Here is a 27,856-nt window from a genome sequence, read left to right as displayed (position 1 = left end):
TTTCTAAGAGCTCTAAACCCAAATCTTATTCAGTATATTGGCAGTGTAAATCTGCTATATTTATATAGCCTGGTCCAAATCTGAGCAAACCAGTAACTTTATTTATTGAGTTATTTTTAAATGTGACACATTTCAATTTATGGATGTCTTGCATTGAAAGGTACCAAAAAAAAAAAAAAGTAGTTTATTTACCTTTGTCTTGTTCTTTTTGTTGCTTTCCACCTTCGGTGTTGGAGTCCTGCCCTTAAGAGAAAACAGTATCATCTATAACGTTTCAATCAAATTATTTAAGCCTGTGTCTTATGGTTCACAGGCTAATTTCTGTATGGGTTTCATATAGTTAACGTAATTGAAAGTCGAATAATGAACTCAAATAAGTTAGACATAAAGTTGTCCTTTTGCTGTTAGTATCAAAGGAGAAGAACAAATTGCTTACTTCACACCTGGAGAATCCGGTTTTGCCTGTTAGCCGCCCATTCTTTAGATTAAAGGAAGATCATTTTCATTGGAGCTAGCTGGTAACAGGAAGTCCTTGTTAAACTGCCTACATTGAGTATTTGGCACAGTCTTTGTAATCCCAATTCTGTATTATATATAAAATACATTACAAAAAAGTTGATTTGTATTTAAACAGAGGTTACTTTGTTTTCTTTAGGTATCAAAACTTGCTAAATATACAGAATTTAGAATAAATAGGAATGGAAACAAGCTTGGTGTAAAGGCTTTTTAGAGTCCATTTACTTTAAAATGAATTCTATTTTATTTTAGGCTTAACTCATGAAATCATCGAATTTCAGAACTACAACAGCCAGAAAAGAGCTTGTCTTTGAACCTTCCACCCCTTTCTTTTTTACTTATATCTGTCTGCTATTTTCTTTTTTAATTTTTTTTAAAGATTTTATTTATTTATTTGAGAGAGAGAGAATGAGAGATCGCACGAGAGGGAAGAGGGTCAGAGGGTCAGAGGGAGAAGCAGAGTCCCTGCTGAGCAGGGAGCCCGATGCGGGACTCGATCCCAGGACTCCAGGATCATGACCTGAGCTGAAGGCAGTCACTTAACCAACTGAGCCACCCAGGCGCCCCATGCTATTTTCATTTTAAAATAAGTTACTTACATAGTTTCGGTGTAGAAAAACTAAAGTTGTGGAGCAATCTGTGATACTGTTTATAACATCAGTATAACAATTCAAAATTAATTTTTACTGGAGTGAATATTTATAAGAAATTTTAGAAATGAAATTTCTCTAAAACTACTAAATATCCTTACCTTTCCTTTTTTGCTGCCTGAGTTGTTATGATTTGAGGGTAAGAGGAGGGATATTACTATAATATCTATCAAAATTTGCGTTTATTCTTTGATTTAGTAGTCCTAGTTCCTGGAATCTGTTCCAAAATAAGAAATAACTCCTTCACACACTCTTCACAGCACTCTTTGTGAAAACAAATCACTGGAAACAACCCAAAAGTCCTTCAGTGTAGGCTTCATTGAATAAATGAAACATCCGTATAATAATCATTTTGCTTATTAATAAAGAATATAGTAATAAAAAAGATTTCTTTGTACTGCTCCAGGGTAATTTTAGGATTTACTATTTTTTTAAAAAGCATGATGGTGCACAGGAGTGTACATAGTATACTAACTAGCTCTAGTGGAAGAAATGGAGGGTAGAGATACACACACGCAAATACCCTCCCCATCACCAGTCAATAGCAATGAATTTCCATAGTCCCCAAATTGTGTGCTTTAAAATACCATTTTCCCCATGTACATGTTTGTATTTTCCAAAAGGAACAGTGGGAGGATGAACTAAAAACTAATGAAAATAGTTACCTATAGGAGAATGGAAGGAATAGAGAAGAAAAGGGACAGAGATGGAAAATCGTTCTGATTGTACCTTGTTTTTATAGTTTTGAATTTGGAACCATATAAATGTTTTAAAAATTCAGTCTTAAAAGAATAAAACTATCTCTAAAAGGCAAAAGAAGCCTGAAACAAATGAACCCGGGTACATATCTAGGTGGTGGGATAGCCACACAGAGAAGGATTATTCCAAGTAATTTAAAAACTGAGTATTTTGACCCATGCGTCTTTTGTGGGATGTATATTACAGACAAAAATATTCACAAAGAGATCTTTTGATCTGCATTTAGTAGGATTTTTAGTAATAATATTGGTATTGTTATGTTGAAACATATATGTTGTAGGATAAAGAAATAGTTAATATATTAGGAACTAGTTTTCAGGCATAAGAAAAAAAGAGATACAAATTAAGCTAAGTAAAATGTAAGTAATATTTGATTTAAAATGGAAAGATCAATATGAGCTCATGATTTTTTTTTCTTTCTTACAAAACGACATTTTTCCTAGCTTTATTCACTGAGAGGGTCTAGAAGCAATGGCATTAATAGCAAGAAATGCCCATAGTCCCCAGGTTGTGATCTTTAAAGTACCATTTCCTTCCTTACTGAAAGGAATCAGGGCTCCTTAGAGAAATTGATGCTTCCAGGTCTGGGACATTGTTTTTTTTTGTTTTGTTTTGTTTTGTTTTTTTAAATGAGAAATCAAAGAAGCTACCAAAGCCTATTTGAGTTGTACAAAAAGAACACAGGAGCTAGTTCAAAGGGGATTCCCACTGACCAAAAATGGGTAACTTTGAGCCTCAAAAATAACAATGACTATAATAAATTGAAACACATCAAATACATTTTTAAAATCCATGAGTTCATAATGATATCCCCCCACAAACCAAAGAAAGCAATTTGGAGGTTGATAGGGCACCAATTCATTCTTATGAAAACTAAGAAATGAAGGCAAAAATCAAACATTTATGTTGACTTTCATCTGAATTGTATTTTAAGAGTTACCAAGGAGTTGATGAAAGCTTACTTTTTTTTTAAAGCAAAATCCAGCTAGTAAATTCAGACATTCAGAGTAATTTCTAGTTCTAATTCATAGAACTAGAAAAATCATGATTTTTAAGCTCTTATAAAATAATGAAATTAAGCAAAGGTCATTAATGGCTGTTAAAATCATTCGATGAAAAAAAGGTTAGTGGGGCACTTTATTTTGGATGAATCAAGCTGACTCCAGCCAAATCCACTGATCCATTTTAAAATCACTAAATGTTCTATAACTAGATACTCTCTGCCTTCTCAGTATCAGCACCATCTGTGAAATATGCTTGTCAAGATTTCAGCTTGAAACTCATCCAGCCTGTACATCTAACTGCGGATGTCACATCTACAGATGTGCATCTAACTATAGATATAGGAAATACTGGGTATGCATGTTAAAATGACCTTATAAGGAAGATAGTCGAATCCTAAACACAGGAAATTCTATAAAATTCTATAGAAATTCTATAGATATGGGACTTGTTTTTTTTTTCAAGTAAATGTCATGGAAGGAAACGAGGTGGTAGTGGTGGTATTGCAGGGGTGTAAGTGTTGGGACTAGGGACAATGTTAAAAAGATTTAAATGAATACGTTGTAATGTGTATCTTGTTTGGATCTGAATTTGGACATAACAAAAAAGATTGAAAAATGTTAGTTTTTTTAGGTGTGATAGTGGTGTTATGGTAATGTTTTTTTAATTTTTTAATTTTTGGGTGAAGTAACATAACTGGGCAGGGAAAGTAGAGGATATGTAGATGAGCAAGAGTGGCATAATGTTGATAATTTTTAAAGGTAGGTGATAAGGTTTCATTAGATTTATTATTCTACATATTTAGTAAATAATATATATTTGCCTCTGAAATGTCTATCAAACCCTGACCAAGACAGTGTTTTATTAAACTTTTGATCTCTGCCATCTGATAGGCAAACAGTAATTTATAGTAATTTTTGTAGTAATTCCTATTTTTTAATTAATTATTTATTTATTTTAAAGATTTTATTTATTTGTTTGACAGAGAGAGTGAGAGCAAGCAGGGGGAGTGGAAGAGGGAGAAGCGGGCTTCCCGCCGAGCAGGGAGCCTGATGCGGGGCTTGATCCCAGGACCCTGGGATCGTGACCTGAGCCGAAGGCAGATGCTTAATGACTGAGCCCAGGCACCCCAATTCCTATTTTTTTAATAACTTATTTTGGTTTTTCATTTTGTTTTTCCCCAGTTTGTTCCTAACTGATCAGCATGGTTTTTATGCCCAATGCTGTGCCAAGTAAATTAAAAGTGACCCTACCTTTCCAGTAAGTTGTACATTTATGTGGACACATTCACACACTGAGAATACAGATGAGCTCAAATATTACAGGCTCAGTATGACTATCTGGGTGTTTAAAACATGATACAGTTTGTATTTTAGGAAGATAAGGACATAACATGAAAGGTGGAATTGATGGCTGAGAGCAGTGGAAGTCCATTTCTTTTTCTCTTTGTAGCATTTTTTGTTGTTGGCCTATTGCCCTATTGCTTGTGTTCTTGACTCTTCTGTTTAGTTGATTTGTGCTTTTTATAGGCCAATTCTTACCAACTTATTTTAGCAGTAATAAATCAAGAAAAAATGATGAAATAGATACTAAAATTCTTTTTAAAAAAAGATCTTATTTATTTGAGAGAGAGAGAGAGAGCATGAGCGGGGAAAGGGGCAGAGGAAGAGGTAGAAGCAGACTCCGCTGAGTAGGGAGCCTGACGCAGGGCTCAATCCCAGGAATCCTGGATCATGACCTGAGCTGAAGACAGACACTTAACTGACTGAGCCACCCAGGCACCCCAACACTATAATACTCTTTTGAACCAGTGTGTTCTGCTATCAGTATGCTTAATTAAATCTTTGGAATAAGAACATGATCACAATATTTCTAAGTGGCTTTATGATTATTTGCTATAAAACTACTTCATTTATATCTCTCTAGGTTGGCAAATAAACAAGACAAGGAAGGGGCTTTAGGAGAAGCTGATGTGATTGAATGCCTGTCTCTGGAAAAATTGGTCAATGAGCACAAGTGCCTATGTCAAATAGTAAGTTTTTGGTGTTTTTTTGCCCTATGAGATATGTTCATCATAACTTAGTTTTTATAGAGGTGATAGGCAATTAAGTGGTAGATACCTAACAAAATAATTTATTAGTGTCTTAAATAATTTTTTTTACCCAAGAATTCACATTCTCACTCTTCTATTGATATTATTTAATACTGTAACATATGTTTTCTGTTTAGTTGTTACTTCCATAAACTTTCATGATTTCAAAGGCTTTAGATTTGCTTTTAAGATATTGCTGTTAGGACCTGTAAGTTATACAAACATGTCACGCTGTAAATTTTGTAGAATGGTAAAGTATACATACAAATTTAATGATAGGGGAGGTTATAATGAGTTTTGAAAAATTGTATCAGGAGAGTTATCCTACAATCTTAAGAAAGGTGGACAAATAATTTATTCTGGTTTCAGAAGATGACCATTAGGCTGTCAATCTTAAAAGATGTTTACTACTATAAATTCCCTGGTATATAAGGAGTTAAAACTTTCTGCTGTTTTTAATAAGTAGGGGTATTTTTCTTCTGGCAATATAATTTTGTCTTCCATTGGGTTTGTTTAAAATTATAACTGGCACTGTCGACTTCTTATGTCATAATGTGTCTCATAGCTTACAGATATAATCCATAAAATATTTTGACATATGTACTAATGTTAGTTTAGTGATCATTGCAGAGTTGTCTTTTATAAGCTAAATAAGCAGATGCTTCATATCTCATATCGTATAATGAGTTAGTTTTGATTTGCCAGTAATTATAGTTAATGATTTATGAACAGATTTTTATGGAGAACTTTTAATTTTAATCTTTAAGTCAAATAAATTGCTGTTTTCAGGAACCTTGTTCAGCAGTCTTGGGATATGGAAAGAAAATTGACAAGTCCATTAAAAAAGGCCTTTATTGGCTGCTACATATCATTGCAAAAGACTTTGATGCCTTAAATGAACGCATCCAAAGGGACACAACAGAACAGCGTGCTCTTGAAGAACAAGAGAGACGAGAAAGGGCTGAACGAGTGCGAAAATTACGAGAAGAGAGGCAAGTAGATTTATTTGTACCACAGCACTTGCAAAGTCAAGAACGCCACAGCTTTAGGAATAACTTTATAGTTTTGTCTATTCAGTTTCCTCTTGCTGTATGAAGACAGTAGATAAAGTTTTTATTTCTCTGGATTTTTCTATATACAAGTTTGGGTGATAGGGTTCTAATTTTCCTAGTGGTGTTATAATAAGTAAATTTATTCCTTAGTTATTTATTATTTCCCAGTATTTGAAGATTTTTATCTCTTCTTATGGGTAACATTGGTATAGTGGTTCTCAGTCCATGGGGTGATTTTGCTTCTCAGGACATTTGGCAATGTTTAGAGATATTTTTACTTGTCACATGGGGGTAACTGGAGAGCTACTGGCATCTAGTGGGTAGAGGCCAGGGATGCTGCTAAATATCTTGTGATACACAGGACCATGTCCCACACAAAGAATTATTGGGCTCAATATTTCAATAGATTGAGAACCCCTTCTTTTTATTTTAGTCTAAGCAAAGATAGAAGGTAAGTTGTTAGTGGATCTGTCAACTGAAGCAAAATCTGAATTTGTCAGAAAGTAAATTAAATTTCAATATCTCAGTATTTTAAAATATGTTTTTAAAATTATTTAAAAAATATGGTGTTTGAAAGCAAACATTTAAATGGAATTTAGCAAACTGAATTAAAAAAAAAGGATTAGGGGCGCCTGGGTGGCTCAGTTGGTTAAACGGCTGCCTTCAGCTCAGGTCGTGATCCCAGGGTCCTGGGATCGAGTTACACAACAGCCTCCCTGCTCGGCGGAGAGTCTGCTTCTCCCTCTGCCTCTGCCTGCCTCTCTGCTTACTTGTGCTCTCTCTCTCTCTATCTCTGTCAAATAAATAAAATCTTAAAAAAAAAGATTATATAAATTCTATCACAGAATCATAATAATTTTAATGTGCAAGAAAGTACACAGATTTGATTAGAAGTTGAGTTTAATACTTAATACCATGATTCAGCTTTCTTTCTCCACTGAATTGTTATGTGGTAGGGGAGGGGAGAAATGAAAAGATTTACTTATTTATATAATATATGTGTATATATATATATATATATATTTGTGTGTGTGTGTGTGTATATATATATATATATATATATGTATTTTTTTTTTTTTTAGAGGTGGGGGTAGGGAGGGACAGAGGGAAAGGGGGAGAGAGAATCTTAAGCATGCTCCACACCCAGCAAAGAGCCCAATGTGGGGCTGGATCGCACAACCCTGAGATTATGACCTGAGATGAAATCAAGAGTCGGATGCTTAACCAACTGAGCCACTCAGGTGCCCAAAATGAAAAGTTTTTTGTTTTTTTTTTTAAGAGAGGGAGAGTGCAAGCGTGTACACACAAACACACACACATACATCCCCCCCCCCACACACACACAGGTAGGGGAGGGGCAGAGAAGGAAAAAGAGAATCTTAAGCAGGCTCTGTGCTCAGCACGGAGCCCAGTGAGATGTGGAGCTCAGTCTGTGGACCGCGAGATCATGACCTGAGCTGAAATCAAGAGTCAGACACTTAACTGACTAGGCCACCCAGGCCCCTAAAATGAAAAGATTTTTAAGTGAGTTCCCCTGTGAGATACAAAGTTGTCTTCCATGTATCTAAGTAATAATGGCCTTCAGTGTGCTTTTAACATAGTTGTAGTCTGGTAGGCAGGAACCCATTAACTACCCTTGGTGATGCCTTTGTGAGATGCTTCCTTACACTGCTGAGGAAATCCTCTGATTACTGGTATCTTTCATTTAATTCAGAGATAGGACGTAAAGAAATATTTCTAGAGATAACTCTCCATCCCCCAGTGCTCAGTAATATGAGCAGATTATTCATCTAGGTCTTTCTTGATACCAGTGTGAGATTTTAGTGAATGTGAGTATCTTTGGTTTTCTCTATCCTAGTTGTATCATATTTCCATGATATAAAGCTCAGTACAACCAGTAATTCATGGGAGTATACCTTTTATTTTCTGAAGACTCTTTTGCTTTTCCTCCACTAAGAAAGCAAACAAAAATAACCAAAAAAATTGAGTTGGATAAAAGAAGTCTAATGTTAGTCATTTTTTTTTCAAGTTTTTAACCTTTTCCATAAAGATATTCTAGATCATGTTATGGCAGGCCTTTCTGTTATCCATTCCCCTTTCCTCCTTTCTTCTAGCCATGTGACTTGTGGTCTGAGCCCTCTCCTGTTGAGCAAAGAGACTCTGTAATTAAAAGTGAATTGGCATTTAGAGATGAGTTATTAAAAAACAACAACAAAGTTTTTATTTGATTAAATCCAATTGAATAGGTTCAGATATTTTTGAAAAACAGTAAAACATGCTGTTGTTGATAACCTGAAAATAATTATGTCAGTACTAGATTACCTGACATTGCTTAGTAGTAAATGAATAACATTAAGAGCAATTACTATCTTGTAGGTATGTTCATTTACACAGTGCTTTTACATACAAAGTGCTTTGTCTACATAACCCTATGAGGTAGATATTTTTATCCGCATTTATGGGAAAGCTGAAGCTTAAAGATCCAGGTAGAAGTCCAAGGTCACAGAGGTAATAAATCTAACTCTTGGCTTCCTGTGTTCAGAATGAATGGATATATCTTTCCATAATAGAACATAATTAATAAATGTCATAGTAATGAACATTCATATTACCATACTTACAGTGTAGTTGCAGATCTACAATACTTTTTTGTCTTCGGCTACTTGTTTTAAAAAGTAACTTATTATTCTTCATGCCTGGGGCAATGTAAGCTATAAATAACAGTGATAGTAAGTGTTTCAGTAGTAACTAATGTGGAAATATTTATTTAATCTGAGTGATATTGGGCAACTTAGTTTTATAATTTCTCTACTTTTACACAGCAATGATTGTTATCCAGCTCATTTGTGACATACAGCTTGACACAGCCCTGAAGAAGGGTGTTAACTAGAGGACTTACTTATTTGTTAACTTCAATGAAGAGGACAGCATTTGTTTGGGAGGGTAATTAAGAAATTGATGAATATAAACCTTTGGGACATAGAAAATTAATTAACAAGCACCACTGACATTAAGGAGTCAGTCATAGGGAATGCTATTTTTGTTAGCATTTCTTTTTTTATTATTTTATTATTTTTTATTTATTTATTTTTTTAAAGATTTTATTTATTTTTTGACAGAGAGAGAAACAATGAGAGAGGGAACACAAGCAGGGGGAGTGGGAGAGGGAGAAGCAGGTTTCCCGCTGAGCAAGGAGCCCAATGTGGGGCTCGATCCCAGGACCCTGTGATCATGACCTGAGCCAAAGGCAGACGCTTAACGACTGAGCCACCCAGGTGCCCCTCTTTTTTTTTTTTTTAATTCAAATGATCAACTATGGAATATTAGCCATAAAACATGATGAGAGCTTGCATTTGCAACAGCATGAATGGACTAGAGGGTATTATGCTAAGTGAAATAAGTCAGACTGAGAAAGACAAATACCACATGATTTCAGTTATATGTGTAATTTAAAAAAAAAAATGAAAAACAAAGCAGAAACAGACCCATAAGCATGAGAACAAACAAATGGTTGCAGGGGGAAGGAGAGGTGGACAGGCAAAATGGGTCAAGGGAAGTGGGAGGTATATACTTCCAGTTATGGAATGAAAAAGTCATGGGATGAAAAGTATAGCCCAGAGAATATTGTGATAGTGTTGTATGGGGACAGTGGCTACACTCGTGAGCATAGCATAATGTATAAACTTGTCAAATCACTATGTTGTACTCCTGAAACTAATGTAATATTGTGTTTCAACTATACTTCAAATAAAAAGTTCAAATGATTAATCTTTACATGGGGCTTAGAGGCCTATTATCTGCATTAGGATTTCTGAAAGTTTCTCCATAATTCAAAGCCATGTTCAGATGTTTAACTTACTCACTTTAATAGCCTTAAACCTATTACAAGTGTTCTTAAACATGGGTCAGCATTTTCTCATAAGGAATTCCAAATTTTTCTCTCAAACGATAGAGAACAAAGAGAGCGAGCGCAGGCGGAACTGAATGGAACCAGCAGCCTAGCTGAGTTGGACTCTGAACCAATTATTGTTAATCCTTTCCAGCCAATAGCATCTGTCATCCTTGAGGTATGGATGGTGGCAAATGTAATTTTTATAACTTAAGTTATAAAGTTGGAAGTTGGGAAAGGAGGTAGGAAGAAGTGTTCGCCAGAGATTATTTCTAAAAGAAATTAAATGGGAGAAATGGATTAAAGGCTTGCTGCTTTTTCTTCTTCTTCATGTTTGCTTTTTGATCTAATATAAAAAGGAAAGCTGACTTCTGAATTAACTGAGAATGAAAATGAAGATTAAATGTAGCAACTGCCATAGTTACTATCCTGATAAATCTTTTTTTGTCTGTATTTACTCATATGATAGTAAGTAATGTATTTCCTCTTACATTGTCTTTCTCCCTGTGTTGCTGGTACAATCCCTTTAAAGTAATATTAAATGCTTATGATGCACTTTAGAGTATGTCAGTGATTTCCTAACTATTTTCCCAGGATACTTCAGAATGTTTGAAACTATAGTAAGTTCTTCTATATATGAATATAATTTATTTTAACTTTAATTGTCAGAAGTTTTACCAAAATTAATGTTTAGACTTTAATCACGAAGAAGTTAAGGGACTATGTGTGTGTGTGTGTCTGTATATCTCTATCTTCGTTTTCATTTTCTACTGGTGTCCAGAGTTCGCACTGGCCTTTGCTTTAATTACCCTCAGCAGCCATGCCTCCTTAGAGGCAGAGCTTCCTACATCTCCATTCACTTAGAGCTTACTGTGGCAGCTGGCTTGGTGGTCCCATCTGTATATTCTCCATTCCTCTTCCCCTGTCACTGCCTCCTTCCACACAGGTGCTCATCTGGAAAGGTGGATGATTGTTTCTTCCTTGGGGCTGCTGCTGAGGAGGGAGGCAGCTCCACAGGTAAGAAGATGATTGGATAGTTTTGGTATTGCTTTATTTTGCAGAGTAATTGGTAATATGAGATAGTTTGTCTTAAGTTGCTTAGATAACAGAAGGTTAATTGTATTTAATCTTTTTATTAACCCTACTACATTTACCTTAAGTATATGCTTTTCTAAGGTATATTAAAGCTGTTTTAATAACTTGAGCTATTGATTTATCTCTATCCTATTAAATACTGTGGTTGCCAAGTTTTGTTGTATGTTCTTTAAAAAATGCTGATAGGAAGGAAATCAAGTTTGACTTTTCACTTTGAAACATCCATTTTCTCTATATTTGTAATAAAGCTTATCTTGTAAATGATGACTGATTATTTTATAGTACCATGGTTATAAATTACTTAGAAGGCCTTAGTGCTTCCACCAACATTGTATTTTTTATGATATAAAGATATGAACAATAATGGTGTATAGCATAGTATACCTCATATTCAAAGTCCCTGAGCTAATTAGTGGCATACAGAAAGGATAGTTATTGTGCTTTTAAACTATGTTAATTTTAAGAATATGATCAGTAAAGAAATGAAATAAATGAAAACAAATTACCTAAAATCTTCTTTTACCAAGCAAATTTTCCTTTCTTTACATAAAACTTCTCTTTTAAAATGTTTGCATTTTAGAGAAACACCCTACATTCCTTTGATTTTACCACAGTTAAAAAAAAATGGTGAGGTATTGTTTCCAGAATAGACAGACCAATCAATGGAACAGATAGTAACAAACTTAATTATGCATGAGGATTTAGTATAAGATAAAGGTGACATTTCAAATCTGAGAGAAAAAGGAGTTAGAATCATGGACAATTATTTGGAAAAAAGTAAAATTAATGAACAGTGTCTACCAAATTCAACTCTAGAAGACTTAATGTGTAAAAAAGAAGACTTAAAAGTACTAGCACATAATATAGTTGAACATTTGTATATACCTGGAGGAGAACTTTCAAAGCAGGACAGTCAAGCCACAAATCATGAAGTGAAAAACAGATCAATCTTATTATATTCAATTTTTAAACATCTGTTCTACAAAGTTAAAGGCAAAGAACAAACCCTAATGAAAAATATTTGAGACACGTAAGACAAAAAAAGAACCCTTAAAAATTCCTACAAAAATAATGAGAATCTAATAGAAAAAAAAGGTTTTGAGTTACCATGGATAGTTCCCTAAAGAAAAAAATAAAAGTGGTAATAAGGTTACTTAATAGTTCGTCTTCACTAGTAATAAAAAAATTAAATTGACTTAAATAACACTGAGGTAAAAATATGTATTAATTTGGCAAACATGTAAAAGACTGACGATGATATACAGGTATTGAAAAAGATATGGGGAAATGTCACTCTCCTAACCCTTTGCCTGGAGTGTAAATTGACTTTAGCTTTTCTGAAGAGTGGTGTGTAGTTGCCTGTTGATCCAGTAGTTCCACTGTTAGGAATTTATTCTAAAAAACTAATTCAATAATTGTATTTCTTAGAATGAGAAATTGAAAATAATTTGTCTCTTCATTAGGAGTTGGTAAATTAAGTTATGCTATAACCATTCAAAATGATAATATAATTGATGAAAGTAGTAATGGCTAATGCTTATAGCATTATATAACACATATAGCTAACACTTTATGGGGCAGGTACTATTCGAAGCACTTCATATTCACAAGGAAAGAAATATATATTCTTAAGTAAAAACTTTAATTCTTTTTTGTTTAAAAAACAAAGGCATAAATATGTATATAAAGAGAGAGACATTCAATCACATTTATGTATGTTTGTGGGTGGTGTATGTCTGTACGTGTGCGGGTAGGAAAAGAAAAATACCTCTTAGTGATTATGCACTACACAGATCATTTCTTGATTGTGGAATTACTGGTAATATTTGTTTTCTTTCTTTGTACTATATGTATTTTCTGAAAGTTTACCAAACAGTATGCTTTGTGATATATTCAACAAATAATTTTTTAATAGAAATATCACAGTGCCCTGAAGTTACAGAATACTTTTGGATTATTTGATTTCTTCCTTAAAACTATCTTAGACAACTATTATATTAAAAATAATATATTTCATTTTTGTTAGAATGAAAGAAAACTTGAAAAAGAGAAAAAGAGACAAAATATGGAGAAATACAGTGATGGCGGCCCCCTGAAACATAAAGTGGAGGATGAGCAAATAGAGACACAGAGCCAGATCAGTGACAGTAGCCAAAAAAATAATGAGCTTGGAATAGTAGAAAATTATAAAGAGGCATTAACACAGCAGTTGGAGAATGAAGATGATACAGACCAGCGATCATCAGAATCAGGTGATAAATCTAGTTATTAAAAAATATATTTAGACATATATATACACACAAAACTTAACAGTACATGTCTCATTTGTCATGATTATTTTCACAAAAAATGTACTGTAATAATTTTTTGTCTCTAAATGCAGTATTTTGTCATGGTTTTCTCATGGTTTTGAATTTCTCATTAGTGAATTTGCTAACTTTTGTTTTTATTCATGATGCCTTAAAATGTACTCCTTTGTAATTTAAATGAATTTCAGCAGAAAGTTCTGTTTTCAATTTTATTTCATAAATATGGAATATAGCATAGTCCCAGGAATCCTTAGACTGTATTTAACCTTTAAGGCTTTTTTATGGGGTTTTGTTTTAAACTTCATAATACTATAGTCAGCATCACTTCTTTTATTGACTTGCTATTTCTACAGAATGCAGTTGAACATTTTTAAAGTCAATAGCCATTTTCCTCTTATTTTAATATCATATAAAATCTTCAATTCATAATTGCTTTTCTTTCTCTAAGTGGCTATGTGATTTAACAGGAAGTTATGTCTTTGGTGTCATAGAATCAGACAACCTCGGATAAAATCTAGGTGTTTATTACATTACATTGTATTGTTTTTCAGTCTTAGTTTCCTCATCTCTAAAATGGAGATAAGCGTCATTTTTTTTTCACAGGCTTTAAGGTTACTTACAATAAAAATAACCCTACAGTGTTCCTAGTGCAGGGCCTGACGCATGACCCAATAATCATTACTTCCTTGCAACTTCTAGTTAGCAGTATGGTTTCATTATATATAAGAATTTTTGTGCAGTATCAGGAAGGTTATGAAAATAAGATCGTAATCCCTGAGGTTCAGATTAGCTAACATGGATATTTTCCTGTATAAAAAAACTAGATTTGAAAGTTTTAAGTTGGGAAGGTAGGGCAGCATGTTCATACCCATGTAGTTCTGTTAACAGAGTTAAACAGAAAATAGATTTAAAGTGGCTTCTCAATATATTGAAAGAACTTTTGAACATTAATACTCTTTGTTAAAGAGCAAAAGTTTTGTCAGATTATTTGAAAATATAGTGTAGAAAGATCTAAGATAGTCAATCATATAACTATAATAATAATTAACATTTTATACCATAGAACATGGTTTCAGATATATTATTTTAATGCAGGATTATGTTATTTAACATAACAATCCTAGGGTATATTATTCCCATTATTCTGAGTAGGAAATCAGGGACTTGGAGAGATTTGAGTTACTTGGTTAATATCATATATCTCATTTGTGGCTGGGCTGAGAGCCCCCTTCATATCATCTGCCCGTTATCCTGTGTTCTTTTATGACCCTGAGCTATTCCCATCCTGAAATACCGTATGGTTCTGGACTTTCTCTTTCTATTCTCTCAGCTGTAAAGCTTAGGTTTTAATTGTAAAATGATGTCTTTGTTTTTATCTGGAGTAAAATGTCTCAAATGACACAAGTAATTTATTTAGAAAGATAATGTGTTTCTAAACATGTTTATATTTCTCATTGCTTTGCAGATTTCATAGATGTTGGCTATTTCTCATATAACAAATAATTCCCATTTTATAAAATGTATTACATATATGTAAATTAAGTAGCTGGGATCGTCAATTAAAATATTTCAGTAACTTTGGTGTTTGGTTATTTAACTATTATGCTATACCGGTTTTCATTGTTAAAGTTTACATGTTAATGACATAGATATCCTTAAATTGTTTATAAGTACTTAAGTGAGAATCTGTAGTTTTTTTTTTTTTTTTTTTTAGAAAGAACACAAATTAATTCTGCAGTCTCTAATAATGTGATTTTGGTTACATGTGTTTATATTAGGCATACATTGTCCGGGGGTTATGTCAGTGGGTGGTGTGTTTAGATTTGATTGGGGTCTTTTTTCACATTTCAAAGAATTATTTTTGGACTGTTTATAACTAGAATCCATTCTATATATTCTACTGAGACAAATCAACATCTCTACCCTTTCCCTCGGCCATTCGGAGTTTCATGAAAATCCCTGCAATTAGGCCATTATATTTACTTAATATGACATTCGGAAAAAAATGTAAGTTACTTTTGGAAAGGTGAAGTTCTTTTTGTATTCTGAATAACCTGTCATAAAACTTAAAATACAGGGTTTTTGCTGTTTGTATCATATTCATTAATTATTTATTCAATAAGCAATCATTTAAAAAATTTACTCTTAGTAAAGGCAGATTCACATTTCATTACTGGTAACAATTTCCAAAGTTGAAGATGCAGTTTTATGGTAATGATAATATGAATATCTAGTTCCATTCTGTTTTATTATAGAAGTTTACGTTTTTCCAGAGGCATATAGTTCCATGTTTATATTCTTTTAGATAACAGTAAAAAGAAAACTAAGAAACTAAGAATAAAAAGGAGTCACCGTGTAGAACCTGTTAATACAGATGACTCTGCTCCTAAGAGTCCAACACCACCCCCACCTCCTCCTCCTGGTGAGTAAATTGATATTGATACTGAATTTAGAAATACTGCTTTAAACAGTAAGAAAAAAAAGAAATTTTGTAATTTTATTCCGTATGTTTATTATTTTGTGAATTTATGAAAAAGGCAGTTTTCTCTACTTTGTTCAAAATTTATCATTAAGTATGTATTTCCTTTTTTTAATAAAAAAAATGTTTTCCAAAAGTAAAAAATAGTATGTAAAATTAATAAGAACACTTTACCCAAGCACTTCCTAGAATGGATTCAAGTCCTACTTGAAATATCAGTACCCAGATTGCTAAAAGGAATTTAAATTTAATGAATGGATGGTTAATGTAAGTTTTTAAAAAGTTGGATCTTTCATCCTGAAAGTTATCATTTGAAAGCAAGATGTGTGAATTTTTCCAATATATTTCCAACATACATACTGACCTTCTAAGTTGTCATGAGGATTAAAAGAATACTGCTTGTAAGACTTTGGGATGTGCTAATTGCACAGTAATTGTGAGAAATTTCTCAGCACTAGGCACAGTACCTCACATACCGTAGGTGCTCAATAAATATCTAAATGTATATGTTTATAGTGTCCTTTTAGCCCTGTTAGAAGGCTTTAGGTGGTAACATTTTCCTTTGAGGATTATTTTAAGACTCATTTCTAGTATATAATTTGTTAGTAAACATTTATTTTAGCCTTTGCTAGGGGTTGGAATAGTAGCCTAAGGTAATTTTTGATGGTGGTCAATGAAGATGCTTATATTTTTTACTAAAGATAAGTAAAAAAGCAGATGTTACCAGCCTATAATTACATTTTTAAATAAAAACTATTTCAAATGGCTTTGTGGCTATTCAGTACTGTGTCATTCAATATACATATATGACTTGACATCAAATATATACATTCTTGTCAAGGGAGGGATCCTCTCAACAGGCCTAAAGAGCATTGTTTAACAGTGTTTTAAATGTTTTTCTTTTTCCTTAGTTGGCTGGGGAACCCCCAAAGTCACTAGACTTCCAAAACTTGAGCCTCTTGGTGAAACACGTCATAATGGTAATGCAAAAGGATCAGTTTTCAAATATACATATTACATCCACTTTTCTTTACCTCAGTACTTCAACCAACTTTTATTTTTGGAAGCCTTTCGAATCCACAACCGTCCTTTTTCATTATACTTCACTTTTTTCATTTAATTTTTTTTATTCTTTAGTGACTTTTGCCTCCATATAATTTGTTTACCTTGGACTACAGATGTAAAAATAATCATAGTTCATGTTTATCCATTATATATTTACGTAAATTGTTATGAAAAGTGAACAGGTGTAAAGCAATTTAAATTAAATATGAGACATTACAATTATGCTTAGTGTTAAAAATAGCATTGTCCTATATGTGCTCAGTATACGCAGTGATAATGCCACATAATTATTCTTTCTGTTTCTAATAAGATCCAGCTGCTGAATATTAAAGTCAAGTAAAGATCGACACAGTTTGTAAAATCAAAGACTAAATCAGCAAACCAAATAAAGTTCAGCTAAATAGAAAGTTACTAAAGGCTTACTGACTCAAGAAAACAGTTTTCTTTGGATGAAATTAACATAAGGTGTAGTCCAGCCAATATATGGCATTGGAACTCCACAGCTGGAAAACTAGAGAAAGGACAGTTGTGTATAAAGAACTGCCTGATACAACCGACAGAAGTTCTGATTTCAGACCATCAGCCCAGGCTCTTTCAATAAAATGTTTCTAGAAGGCAAAAGGGTAATTATATATATTGTAGCTCAATGAAGTCTCCATCAAGAATATCCAATTCCCTTTTTGATGGCTCTGTTTACCTAATCTAGAACTTGGATTCCTAAGGAGACCCATTTACCACCAGGAAAGAAGGTCAGAAATTTAACATTTCCAAAAGCATTATCATGTAACTTGAAATTATATCAAACTTTATAAAATATTTTTATTCAAAAAGTACAATAATAATAACCCATTTGTTTTCTTTTTCAGAATAATGTAATGAAATACATCTTTGATAATCATTAGTGAAAATTAAAGGATTTTTTTCATTTCTAAATACAGAAAAGTTTCTTAGACCATATGGGAATTACAGTGAAGTAACATTTCTGGTTGACTGACTTTACATCAGGATATTTTTATTGACTGTAATATGTTAGTTCGTGTTTAATGATACGCAAATTGTGTATGTTAGAATACATTATCAGTTTAAATATTTACTGTGTTGTTAAAAAATTAGCAAAGTTAATATACATACATCCATGGATGTATGTATATATTTATGTACACATATATAGAAAAATACTAATTTCTCATAGGACAGACATGTTTTCTCTTGCTGAATTTTAGGCATCCAGAAAGCAAAGTTTTTATATTTGACACCACCTAAAACATTGGTGATACCAAGCTGAATAAGACATAAATTCTGCCTTTCTGCAGATCCTGGCCTAATAGAAAAGAGAATACTTGAGCTTACTGTAGTGTATGTGACAGTTCGCAATATACAGTAATAAGTTCTGTGGTGTGGAATTGGAGCACAAACTGCAGGGACAGTGGTATTACAACTGGGTCTTCGAAGAAGGAGAAGTCAGTGGGCAACACAGACTATTCAAAGGTAGAGGAGTGCGAAAGGGTGTTGCTTATTTGGAAAGTAAAATTCCTTGTGATTGAGGCTTAGGTTCATGTAGGTAGGGTGGGCAAGAAGGAGGACATTTGAAGTTACCGAGTTTTGAGACTGGAATTACGGCTTAGGGTCAGATTGTGAAGGGCCTCATATATATACATTAAGATGTCTGGACTTGCTGTAATTTTCCAAGAGACACTATACATTTTTGAGTAGGGAAGTAATGTTACTAGATGTGTTGTTTAGGAAAATAATTTTTGTCACAGTGAAAAGTACAGACTTGCTGGTGGCCACACTTGAGGTAAGGATCCCATCTAAGAGGCTGTTCTAGTAGTCACAGTGAGAAGTGAGGAATGGAAATTGGAATGGAGAGTAAAAAATGTATGCAGGAAATATCTTAGTAACTATAAAAAGTAATATTTGATGAATGAATGTATGGGCTGAGGGGAAGAGGAATAGAGGATTATTTACTCAAGCAGCTGGAAGGTTGGTGCTATCTCTGAGATTGAAAATACTTGAGGAAGGAAACCTGCTTTGGAGGTGTCTGTAGGCTTATCTATTTGGAAATGTCTCTTGGCCAATACAAGTAAGATTCAAGAGCTCAGGGGAAAAGAAGGGACTCAAGTGAGTGGAGGGTTTGCAGATCTTTTTTTTTTTTTAGTCGCCATCTCACGATAAGAATTCTGTGCCCATAATAAATGTGCTGTAATTTTACTGAATTAATGCAGGAGGGGATGATAGTTTCTTGTTTCTGAAGGAAATTTTGTAGAATGAGGAAAAAAGTAATGGTAGTATTCAGGGGGAACACAGTTAAGGACAAGTGGAAAAAGGTCAAAAATAGGTTGAGAAGGTCATTTTGTTTTGTTTGTGCTCACTTTCCTGTTTGTTTTTAAATTAGAACTTCTGAGAAAGAATTGTAATAAATTAGTTAAGTTCAAGACCACCATATCCCAATATTTTAGTCCGTTTTCAGTATTTATCAATAAATGTAGCTTCCCAGAGCAGAGAAGAAAACACTATAACTTCACAAGTTTTAAAATATTTTTATCATTTTCTTCCCATAAATTTTAAGTCTAAGTATACCTAACCTGGGTTTAAAAAAAAAAAAAAAATACAATCAACTCTGTTTTCATTAATGGGGAAGAAAGCAGGTATAATTAAAATTCCGAATAAAAAACCTTAAATTTATTATTAGAGTTTATCATGGGATCTTCATCAGAGATGCTGATAACTGCCAATTTTATAATTGCATCCTCCTCTTTTCTCTAATTTTGTACATATTTCTTTGCATTTGGTGAATGGCAAGTAAACAACAGATACATAATGAGCTAGAGTAGTAATTAAAAGTTAACTGCAAGTGGCTTGGCACTTAAAATTTACTGGGATGAAAAACAATTTTTTATAGTCACACTGGGAATTTTTAAGGCAGATTCTTGTTCTTTGATAATTGACATTTGCTTTGATAGCAATTTGATTTTACTTTTCTAATTACTGTCTGTAATGTTTGCCCAGTTTAACAGGTAAGGCATGCATTAAGAAAAGAGACTAAAAAGAATAGCTTTACTATATAAACACTCTCAACCCATACTTCATTAACATGTTATGTGTTATACATTATGAGAAATATATCAAGGATTCTGTTAGCTAGAAATACCAAATGCACTAAAGAATATTTCTAATCTTAAAATGTGAATGAAGATAAAATTTTGTATGCAGTTTTTACTACCCTTCAATTTGATTTTTGAAAAGTTTGAAACTCTTTATAAAAATGTGGTTGGTTTATTATCAGTTAGTGCCCAGTTATCAGTTGGGTACTAACATCGATATATGCCCCACAGTTAAGACAATAAGAAACCTACTTTGTATAGAATGATTTTATTTTCTGGCAAAAAAATAATACAAAATCTTTACTGCAAAAATAAAATAATTTCCTGGGAGGGGAAAAAGATAATTCTTACCATGTGTATCTGATTTCTCTTTTTAGGAAGATATTTTTAAATTCTAGAAGTATAACACATTAGGAAGTATATTCATTCTGGTTTAATTTTGAGTTCTGTTATGTATTAAAATTCTCATTAATTCTGAATTTAAGAAATTAGAGAAGTCATACTTAAAATTTGTCAAAAATAATTGTTTAAATTATAACATTAATATAGCAATAATATTAGCTGTATATTCTGTGTTCCTGGCATATTGTTAAGCACTTCAAGTATTTTATGTCATTTTAATTCTCCTAAAAACCTTGTAAGATGGGCAGAGATATCCCCATTTTGTGCAGGAGGAACTTACACTCCAAGGTCACATAGCTACTAAGTAGCAGTATCGGGATTTGAATTTAGGTCTGTCCAGCTTTGAAATCTATATTTTTAATTCATTATGTTATACTGTCATATCAAGATTTATTGCAGCTTACTAGTTGCTTCGAATTTATAGTTGCTTGTAAAACCATTTTCTCCTAATACCTCTCTATATTTAAAGTGGTTTTCTTGTAGACAGCCTATAGTTGGGTCATATTTTTTGATCCACTCTGACAATCTCTATCTTTTAATTGTTGCAGTTGTACCATTGACATTAAAATGATTATTGGTATAGTTGAATTAATATCTACCATATCCATTACTGTTTTCTATTTGTTGCCCTCATTCTTTTTTTTTTTTTAAGATTTTATTTATTTGAGAGAGAGAGCACAAGCAGGGGGAGGGGCAGAGGGAGAGGAAGAAGCAGGCTCCCCACAGAGCAGGTAGCTCGATGTAGGGCTCGATCCCAGGACCCCTGGATCATGACCTGAGCAAAAGGCAGATGCTTAATGGTCTGAGCCACCCAGGCACCCCTGTTGCCCTCATTCTGTGTTCCTATTTTTGTCTTCCACTCTTTTTCTACCTTTTGTGTGTGTGTGCGTGTGTGTGTGTGCGTGTGTGTGTGTGTGTTTAAGATTTGTTTATTTTAGAGAGGGAGAAAAAAAGAAATGGAACGGGTTGGGGGGAGGGGCAGAGGGAGAGAGAAAATCTCAAGCAGACTCCCTGCTGATGGCAGAGCCTGTTCCCAGGCTCCATCCCACAACCCTGAGATCATGACCTGAGCCAAAACCAAGAGTCGGACACTTAACCGACTGTGCCACCCAGGTGCCCCTGCCTTTTGTGGGTTTAATTGAGAATAGTATATGATTCCATTTTCTCTCCTTTCTTAGCATATCACTTATCCTAATTTTTTTTTTTTTTACTTTTTTTAGTGGCTGCTCTAGAGTTTGCAGTATACATTTTCATTAATCCAAGTCCACTTTCAAACAACACTATAGATTTAATGGGTAGTGCAAGTACCTAAAATAATGAAATAATCCTAATTCCTTTCTCTGTGTTCTTTGTGTCATGCTGTCATTCATTTGACTCATATATAAGCATGTATAAGTATATATACATATTCATAAGATATATACTTTCATATATATAATCAAACACGTTGTTGCTATTAGTATTTTTGAACAAACTTATCTTTTTGATCAATTAAGAAGAAAAATACGTTTTCATTTGACTTCTTCTTTGATACTTTTTCTTTCTTTATGTGGATCTGAGTTTTTGACCTATATTATTTTCCTTCTCTCTAAAGAACTTCTTTTAACGTTCCTTGCAAGGCAAGTCTGCTCGCAATAAATTCCCTCAATTTTTGTTTGTTTGAAAAAAGTCTTTATTTTTCCTTTACTTTTGAAGGACAATTTTGCAGGGTACAGAATTCTAGGTTGGTGTTTTGTTTTGTTTTTCTTCTCTAAACACTTTAAATATTTCACTTTACTTTCTCCTTGTTTGCATGGTGTCTGAGGAAAAGTTGGATGTAATTCTTACCTTTGAGCCTCTGTTGGAAAGGTGTTTTTTCCCCCTCTGGTTTCTTTCAGGATTTTTCCTTTTCTTTGACTTTCTGTAGTTTGAAAATGTTGTGCCTAGATATAATTTGGCATTTATCCTGCTCAGTGTTCTCTGGATTCCTTGATCTGTGCTTTGATGTCTGACATTAATTTGGGGGAAATTCTTAGTCATTATTGCTTCAAATATTGTTTCTGTTCTTTTTTCTCTCTCTTCTTCTGGTATTCACATTACAAATAAGGTATGCCTTTTGTACTTGTCCCACAGCCCTCGGATATTCTTTTCAGTTTTTTTTTCCCCCAGTCTTTGTTCTCTTTGCTTTTCAGTTCCTAAGGATTTTATTGATCCATTCTCAAGCTCAGAGGTTCTTTCCTCAGTCATGTCCAGTCTACTAATAAGCCCATCAAAGACCTTCTTCATTTCTGTAACAGTGGTTTTTTTTTAATCTCTAGCATTTTTTTTTTTTTTTTTGGTTATTTCTTAGGATTTCCATCTCCCTGCTTACATTGCCATCTGTTCTTACATGCTGTCTACTTTATCCACTAAAGCTCTTAGCTTGTTAATGATAGTTGTTTTAAATTCCTGGCCTGATAATTCTGACATTCCTGCCATATCTTCTGATGCTTGATCTGTCTCTTCGGATCTTGAGTTTTTTGCCCTTTTTGGAATGCCTTGTTTTTGTTTTGTTTTGTTTTATAGTCTGACATGGTGTACCAGGTGAAAGGAACTACTGTAAATTGGCCATTAGTAATATGGTGGTGATGGGTGATGGAAGGAGAAGTGTTCCATATTTCTCTGATTAGATCTCAGTCTTTTACTGAGCCTGTGCCTCTGCACTCTGAACTTCACGAGTTTCTTAGTTTTTTCATCCCCATTAGGTGGACAAAATGGATAGTGTCAGCTGGAATTGCTGATTTCCTTCCCCAGGTCAGTTAGGGTTTGATGATACCATGGTAGGTTAGGCTCTAGTTAATTAGTTTCCCCTGAGGGCAGGCCTTGTTCCCTAGAACAGAGTGCTCTGGGGTATTTCAAGATGGTTTCTTTTTTCCTCCCCTGCCAGAAGTGGGAGGGGGATTTTTCTTCAATATTTATTGTGAGAATTTGTTCACGTTCCTGGAGATAAATTTCACAATATCGCAGGGATCCTCTTATGACTTAGTCTCCTTGTAATTTTTAACTCTCCAATTTGTTCCTACTAAGCCTCCAGCAGTTCATCAAAGTTCAGGTTTTCCTACCAGGCAGTTTTCCTTCCTTTGGCAGTTTCCATTCATGAATATATGCTCTGGTAAACTGAAACTCCCTATATTTTCCTGTATCCAGTATTGGGGCAGTGGTGTGTCTTGTGACCTCCCCTCTTATGGAAATGAGATGAGTTGTTGATTTTGTAGTCTGTTCAGCTTTTTATTTCTTGTTAGGGTGGAGTGGTGACCTCCAGTCTCCTTAAATGTGTTATGACTTTGTTAAATTAATATTTGTTAAGTAGGACCCCTGGATGCTAGATGGTAAGTAGTGGTTCAAAAAAACCACAGTAGAAATTGAAATAGGAAAAATTTATTACTCACAGGTCCTGGAGGAAGTATATGCCATACCTTGAGGGTTCCACAGGGGGATATAAAGGCAGGGTGCAGGCAGAGAGCTGTAGAAATGGGGCCATATGCTAAGGCCAGACTGGTGAATTCAAAACAAAAAGAATGTAATTTGTAAGCTCCACCGGGGTCTTATCTAACAGAAGACCCTGGCAGGTGAGGGAGACTATTGATCACAAAGGGCATTGGGTAAGTTATATCAGGAACTTACATTTACTTGTGACTTTGCGGGCTATTTTCTAGGGCATGTGCTTATTTGCATGAAGGGCTAGTTAGCTAAACTCTCAAGGTATGTGAAACTGGAACAGGCCTCTAATACATTTTCAATATATTTATTTCAAGTGATTCTAAAAATCTATGCTTCTAGAATAATTTTAAGGTAATAGGCTAGAAAATAATTACTTACTGAAGGTTTACATATGTTATTAAATTTAAGCCAATTTATAATAAGGGACAGGAACTTATTATGAAATGTAAAATAAGACTTTCTTTGTTTCATATATGCCTTAAATCACTGAATTATAGTGAAGCATCATTGTAAATGATTACTACTTACCAGAAAACTAAGATAATTAATTAATTATTTTCTCAAAATACCTACAAGTAATAGCCATTGGATGAGAACATGGATGGTACAAATACTGACTTATCAGGGCCTTGGCAACAGGATCCATAGATTTTCATATATTTGTTATTTGTTTTATTCTAATGTGAACATGTAATTGAAAATAAAAATAATATATAAGATACAACTTTTTATTAAATCAAGTAGAAATTAATTTATAATCTAGAGTTAGGAATTTATCCTAGTGGTTATGTTTTGAATTTATTCAAGTTTTCTTGGATTTTGATTTTTTTTGTCTATCCTCTTCTTCCATTATTTTACCCATCAAGTGAGAGCACTTTTCTTTTTTAAAGATGTTGGTTGGAAAATAATGAATTGTATCAAAAATTCTGATTTACCATATTTTGGTATTCCTTCTTTATGTAGATTTCTATGGAAAGCCACTGCCTCCCCTGGCTGTGCGACAGAGACCTAACAGTGACTCTCATGATGTGATTTCATAACCAAGTTACGTGCATGCACTCTTTTAATACAGGCAAGATCAACTAGAGGACCTTCTTTCTCAAAGAGGAAAAACCCTAAACATTGATGACTGGGGCAAGATAACCATAGCAATTTCAGTAAGGAGATGAATAGCCAAAGACTTGACTGATCTGACAATTATCCATATTATTAACTGTTAAAAAAAAAAAAAAAAAAAGGAAGCAAAATGACCAGTAGATGGGATGAACATTTGAATCAAGTTAGCAGGAGTTACTGTTGACTCCGGATTTTACAGTTCCATTCATGGGCATATTCCTGAAGGAAAACCTCTTCAGAAAAAGAGCCAATGGACTCTGCACACTTTCTTTACTATTTGTTTTTTAATAGTCTTTGTTGCTGTATCTTACACATTTTTTGTAAGACACACGTGCATGGAAGGGGAACTCTTGGAAATTTATAAGCTAAGTTTTTAACTTTTTATATTTTTCTAAAACTTATAATAATTTTAATACTATGATACTGACTGCACTTTTCTATAGATGCTTTGTTTAAATTGTGTCTGGAAATGGTGTTGACAAACATGAACTATACAAACAGGACAAATTTATATGGTTTCAGGTATGTTTTATGATAGTATTGTTCTTGAAGTATACATCCTAATTTTACCTAATTTTAAAATAATACCTTTTTAAAATAGATTCTCAGATCTTTATTCTTCCAAATTATGTTATCTGAAAACACTACCCAAGGAGGGTTCATTTTGTTGTTGTTTGCTTTCTTTTGGTGATGATCACAATAAATGAAAGAGGCTTGAAATACTTTCTTGATCTAAATGCTTTTTAAATTAATAAAAATGTTATGTGAGATATTATTACAATTTTCAATGAATACCTCTTTTATGGGATAGACCTTTTCAGATCAAGGTGCTTGTTGTCACTCCCTTGTTCTCTCAGGAGCTGAAGTGACTCTTTTGGGTTATTCTAATTATTTTGTGTCTTGAAAATAAAGCCAAAAAGACTGAAAAAGCCACAGTGGGTGCAGAGACTTGGTTTTATAACCAGGAAATGCTTGGGTACTAAATCAATAAGAATAAAAATGTTGGTTTAAAATTACTTTAAAAAGAAACAATTCCAAAATAGTTTCTCAATTTAAAATAATAGCACTTCCCTTGCACTGAAGAATGGCATCTATAGGATTCTCTGTTTAGGCAAACTCTTAGAAATATATTTTGAGTATTAAATTCATAATGTTGCATTTAATTGAAAGTATATATATTTATAGCAAGGTGAAAATGCTATAAACAACATGAATCCTTATCACCTTGTTAAAATTGGTAAGTTTGGTAACTTGTACTGCCAACAAACATATACTTGTATCTGACAATAACAAGATTAAGTATGTCTAAGGCAGTTTAATATGATTATTTTACTTTGGAGCATCACATTTAGTCACATTTTTTAAGTGCCTGAACTTTCGTTAGTTGGGTCACTTATTACTCTAGTCAGTATCATAATGCAGTCTTTTGAAGTTTTGTGCATAGGACACCAGGCACACTGAGTAAAAAGCATTCTACTTCAGATATAAAATTCATAACAGCCTAAATTTGATAGGTGGCTGAAATATAAGAAAAAGCAACACAGGGAGACAGAATGTAAATTTTGAACTGGATTGTAGAGAAGAACTTATTTGTACATCTTTTTGGTTCCTATTTGTAACATTTACATTTATTCATTTTTTTAAACACTAAACTTAAACTTTTGTCATCCTTCTAATTTTCATCTAGTTTGAGAAGAAACAAAAGTTTAAAATTTTGTTTCCTGTAGGTGATTACTGTAGTGTACAATAATACTGAGTTCATTTATTAAAAAAATAAAAATCTTGAAATATATGATAAAGTTAAATAAATGTTTTATAAATCTCTCAAAAATTGATTTGTATTCTTAAAACATCTTAAAGATATTTTAAGAGAAGTTTTGTAAATCCAGGTTGCTTTTAACAAGTAAATGCCTATTTTGTTATATGCTGCATTTTTATTCTTAATTTTCACGAATTATGACATTTTCACACAATAAAAATAATTTACATCAGTATGCGGTTTTGCTTTTCATTTGATAAATTTAAATGATTTCTTTTTGGTAAGAAAATAGAAAAGGAATTTTCAAATACGACTGTTGGAAGAAATCTTAAGTTGATAGATTAAAATAATGACTTTTTATTTTACATGAAACCTTTTTTCTCTGCACAGGTTTTCATATATGTGGAAAAGAATATTGTCATTTTAAAGGCAGCTAAAAATATCATATCACCTTATGATCCTAGATGATCCAGTGTCTGTCTTTTGTTACATTAAAATTACTGACCCAAAGATATATTTTTACTTACTTAAAAGATAATTCTATATGCCTCTAACACAAAAGGCATATATGACATACATACGATATTCCTTGCAACACTAGAAATGTTACAAAATGTTAACAATGAATTTTTTAGAGTTACTGGTTGTGTGTTTTCCTCAATTTTTCAAAGTAGTTTTTAAAATTTTACTTTTTTTTTAAAGATTTTATTTATTTATTTGACACACAGAGAGAGAGAGAGAGAGAGCACAAGCAGGAGGAACAGCAGGCAAAGGGAGAAACAGGCTCCCCTCTAAGCAGGGAGCCAGATGTGGGGCTTGATCCCAGGACCCTCAGAACATGACCAGAGCCAAAGGCAGAGGCTTAACCAACTGAGCTACCCAGGTGCCCCCAAATTTTGCTTATTTTATAATGGGAGAATCAAACATACAATTTGGTAAAAATTAAGTGCCATGCTTTCTGCAAGCTTAAAATTAAATGGTCTTTTAAGTGTCAAATGAAGGACTTAATATGTAAAACTTACTTTTTTTAAAGATTTTATTTATTTGAAAGAGAAAGTGTGCACATGAGCAGGGTTGGGGGCAGAGGAAGGGTGAGAAGGAGTAAACA

The 27,856-nt window shown here is 33.3% G+C and overlaps 1 protein-coding gene across 4 annotated transcripts in view; it reads left to right on the top strand.

Annotated features, from left to right (window-relative positions):
* Positions 1-25,713, top strand: part of ARL13B (ADP ribosylation factor like GTPase 13B) — a 67,119-nt gene extending 41,406 nt beyond the window's left edge. For 3 of the 4 annotated variants that reach the window (XM_027582658.2, XM_027582657.2, XM_027582654.2), the window contains 7 exons: positions 4,854-4,959; positions 5,809-6,011; positions 10,024-10,138; positions 13,082-13,307; positions 15,670-15,786; positions 16,755-16,823; positions 24,837-25,713. In XM_027582658.2, coding sequence (XP_027438459.1) covers positions 4,854-4,959; positions 5,809-6,011; positions 10,024-10,138; positions 13,082-13,307; positions 15,670-15,786; positions 16,755-16,823; positions 24,837-24,913 — 913 coding nt within the window. In that variant the 3' untranslated portion in view covers positions 24,914-25,713. The remainder of the gene's footprint in view (positions 1-4,853; positions 4,960-5,808; positions 6,012-10,023; positions 10,139-13,081; positions 13,308-15,669; positions 15,787-16,754; positions 16,824-24,836) is intronic. The other variant, XM_027582655.2, reaches the window with a different exon arrangement.
* The last annotated feature ends 2,143 nt before the right edge of the window (positions 25,714-27,856 follow it).

The sequence above is a fragment of the Zalophus californianus genome, chromosome 1 (genome assembly GCF_009762305.2).
Source record: "Zalophus californianus isolate mZalCal1 chromosome 1, mZalCal1.pri.v2, whole genome shotgun sequence".
In the NCBI taxonomy this organism is placed as follows: domain Eukaryota; kingdom Metazoa; phylum Chordata; class Mammalia; order Carnivora; family Otariidae; genus Zalophus; species Zalophus californianus.
This window is presented reverse-complemented; position numbering and strand designations above follow the sequence as displayed.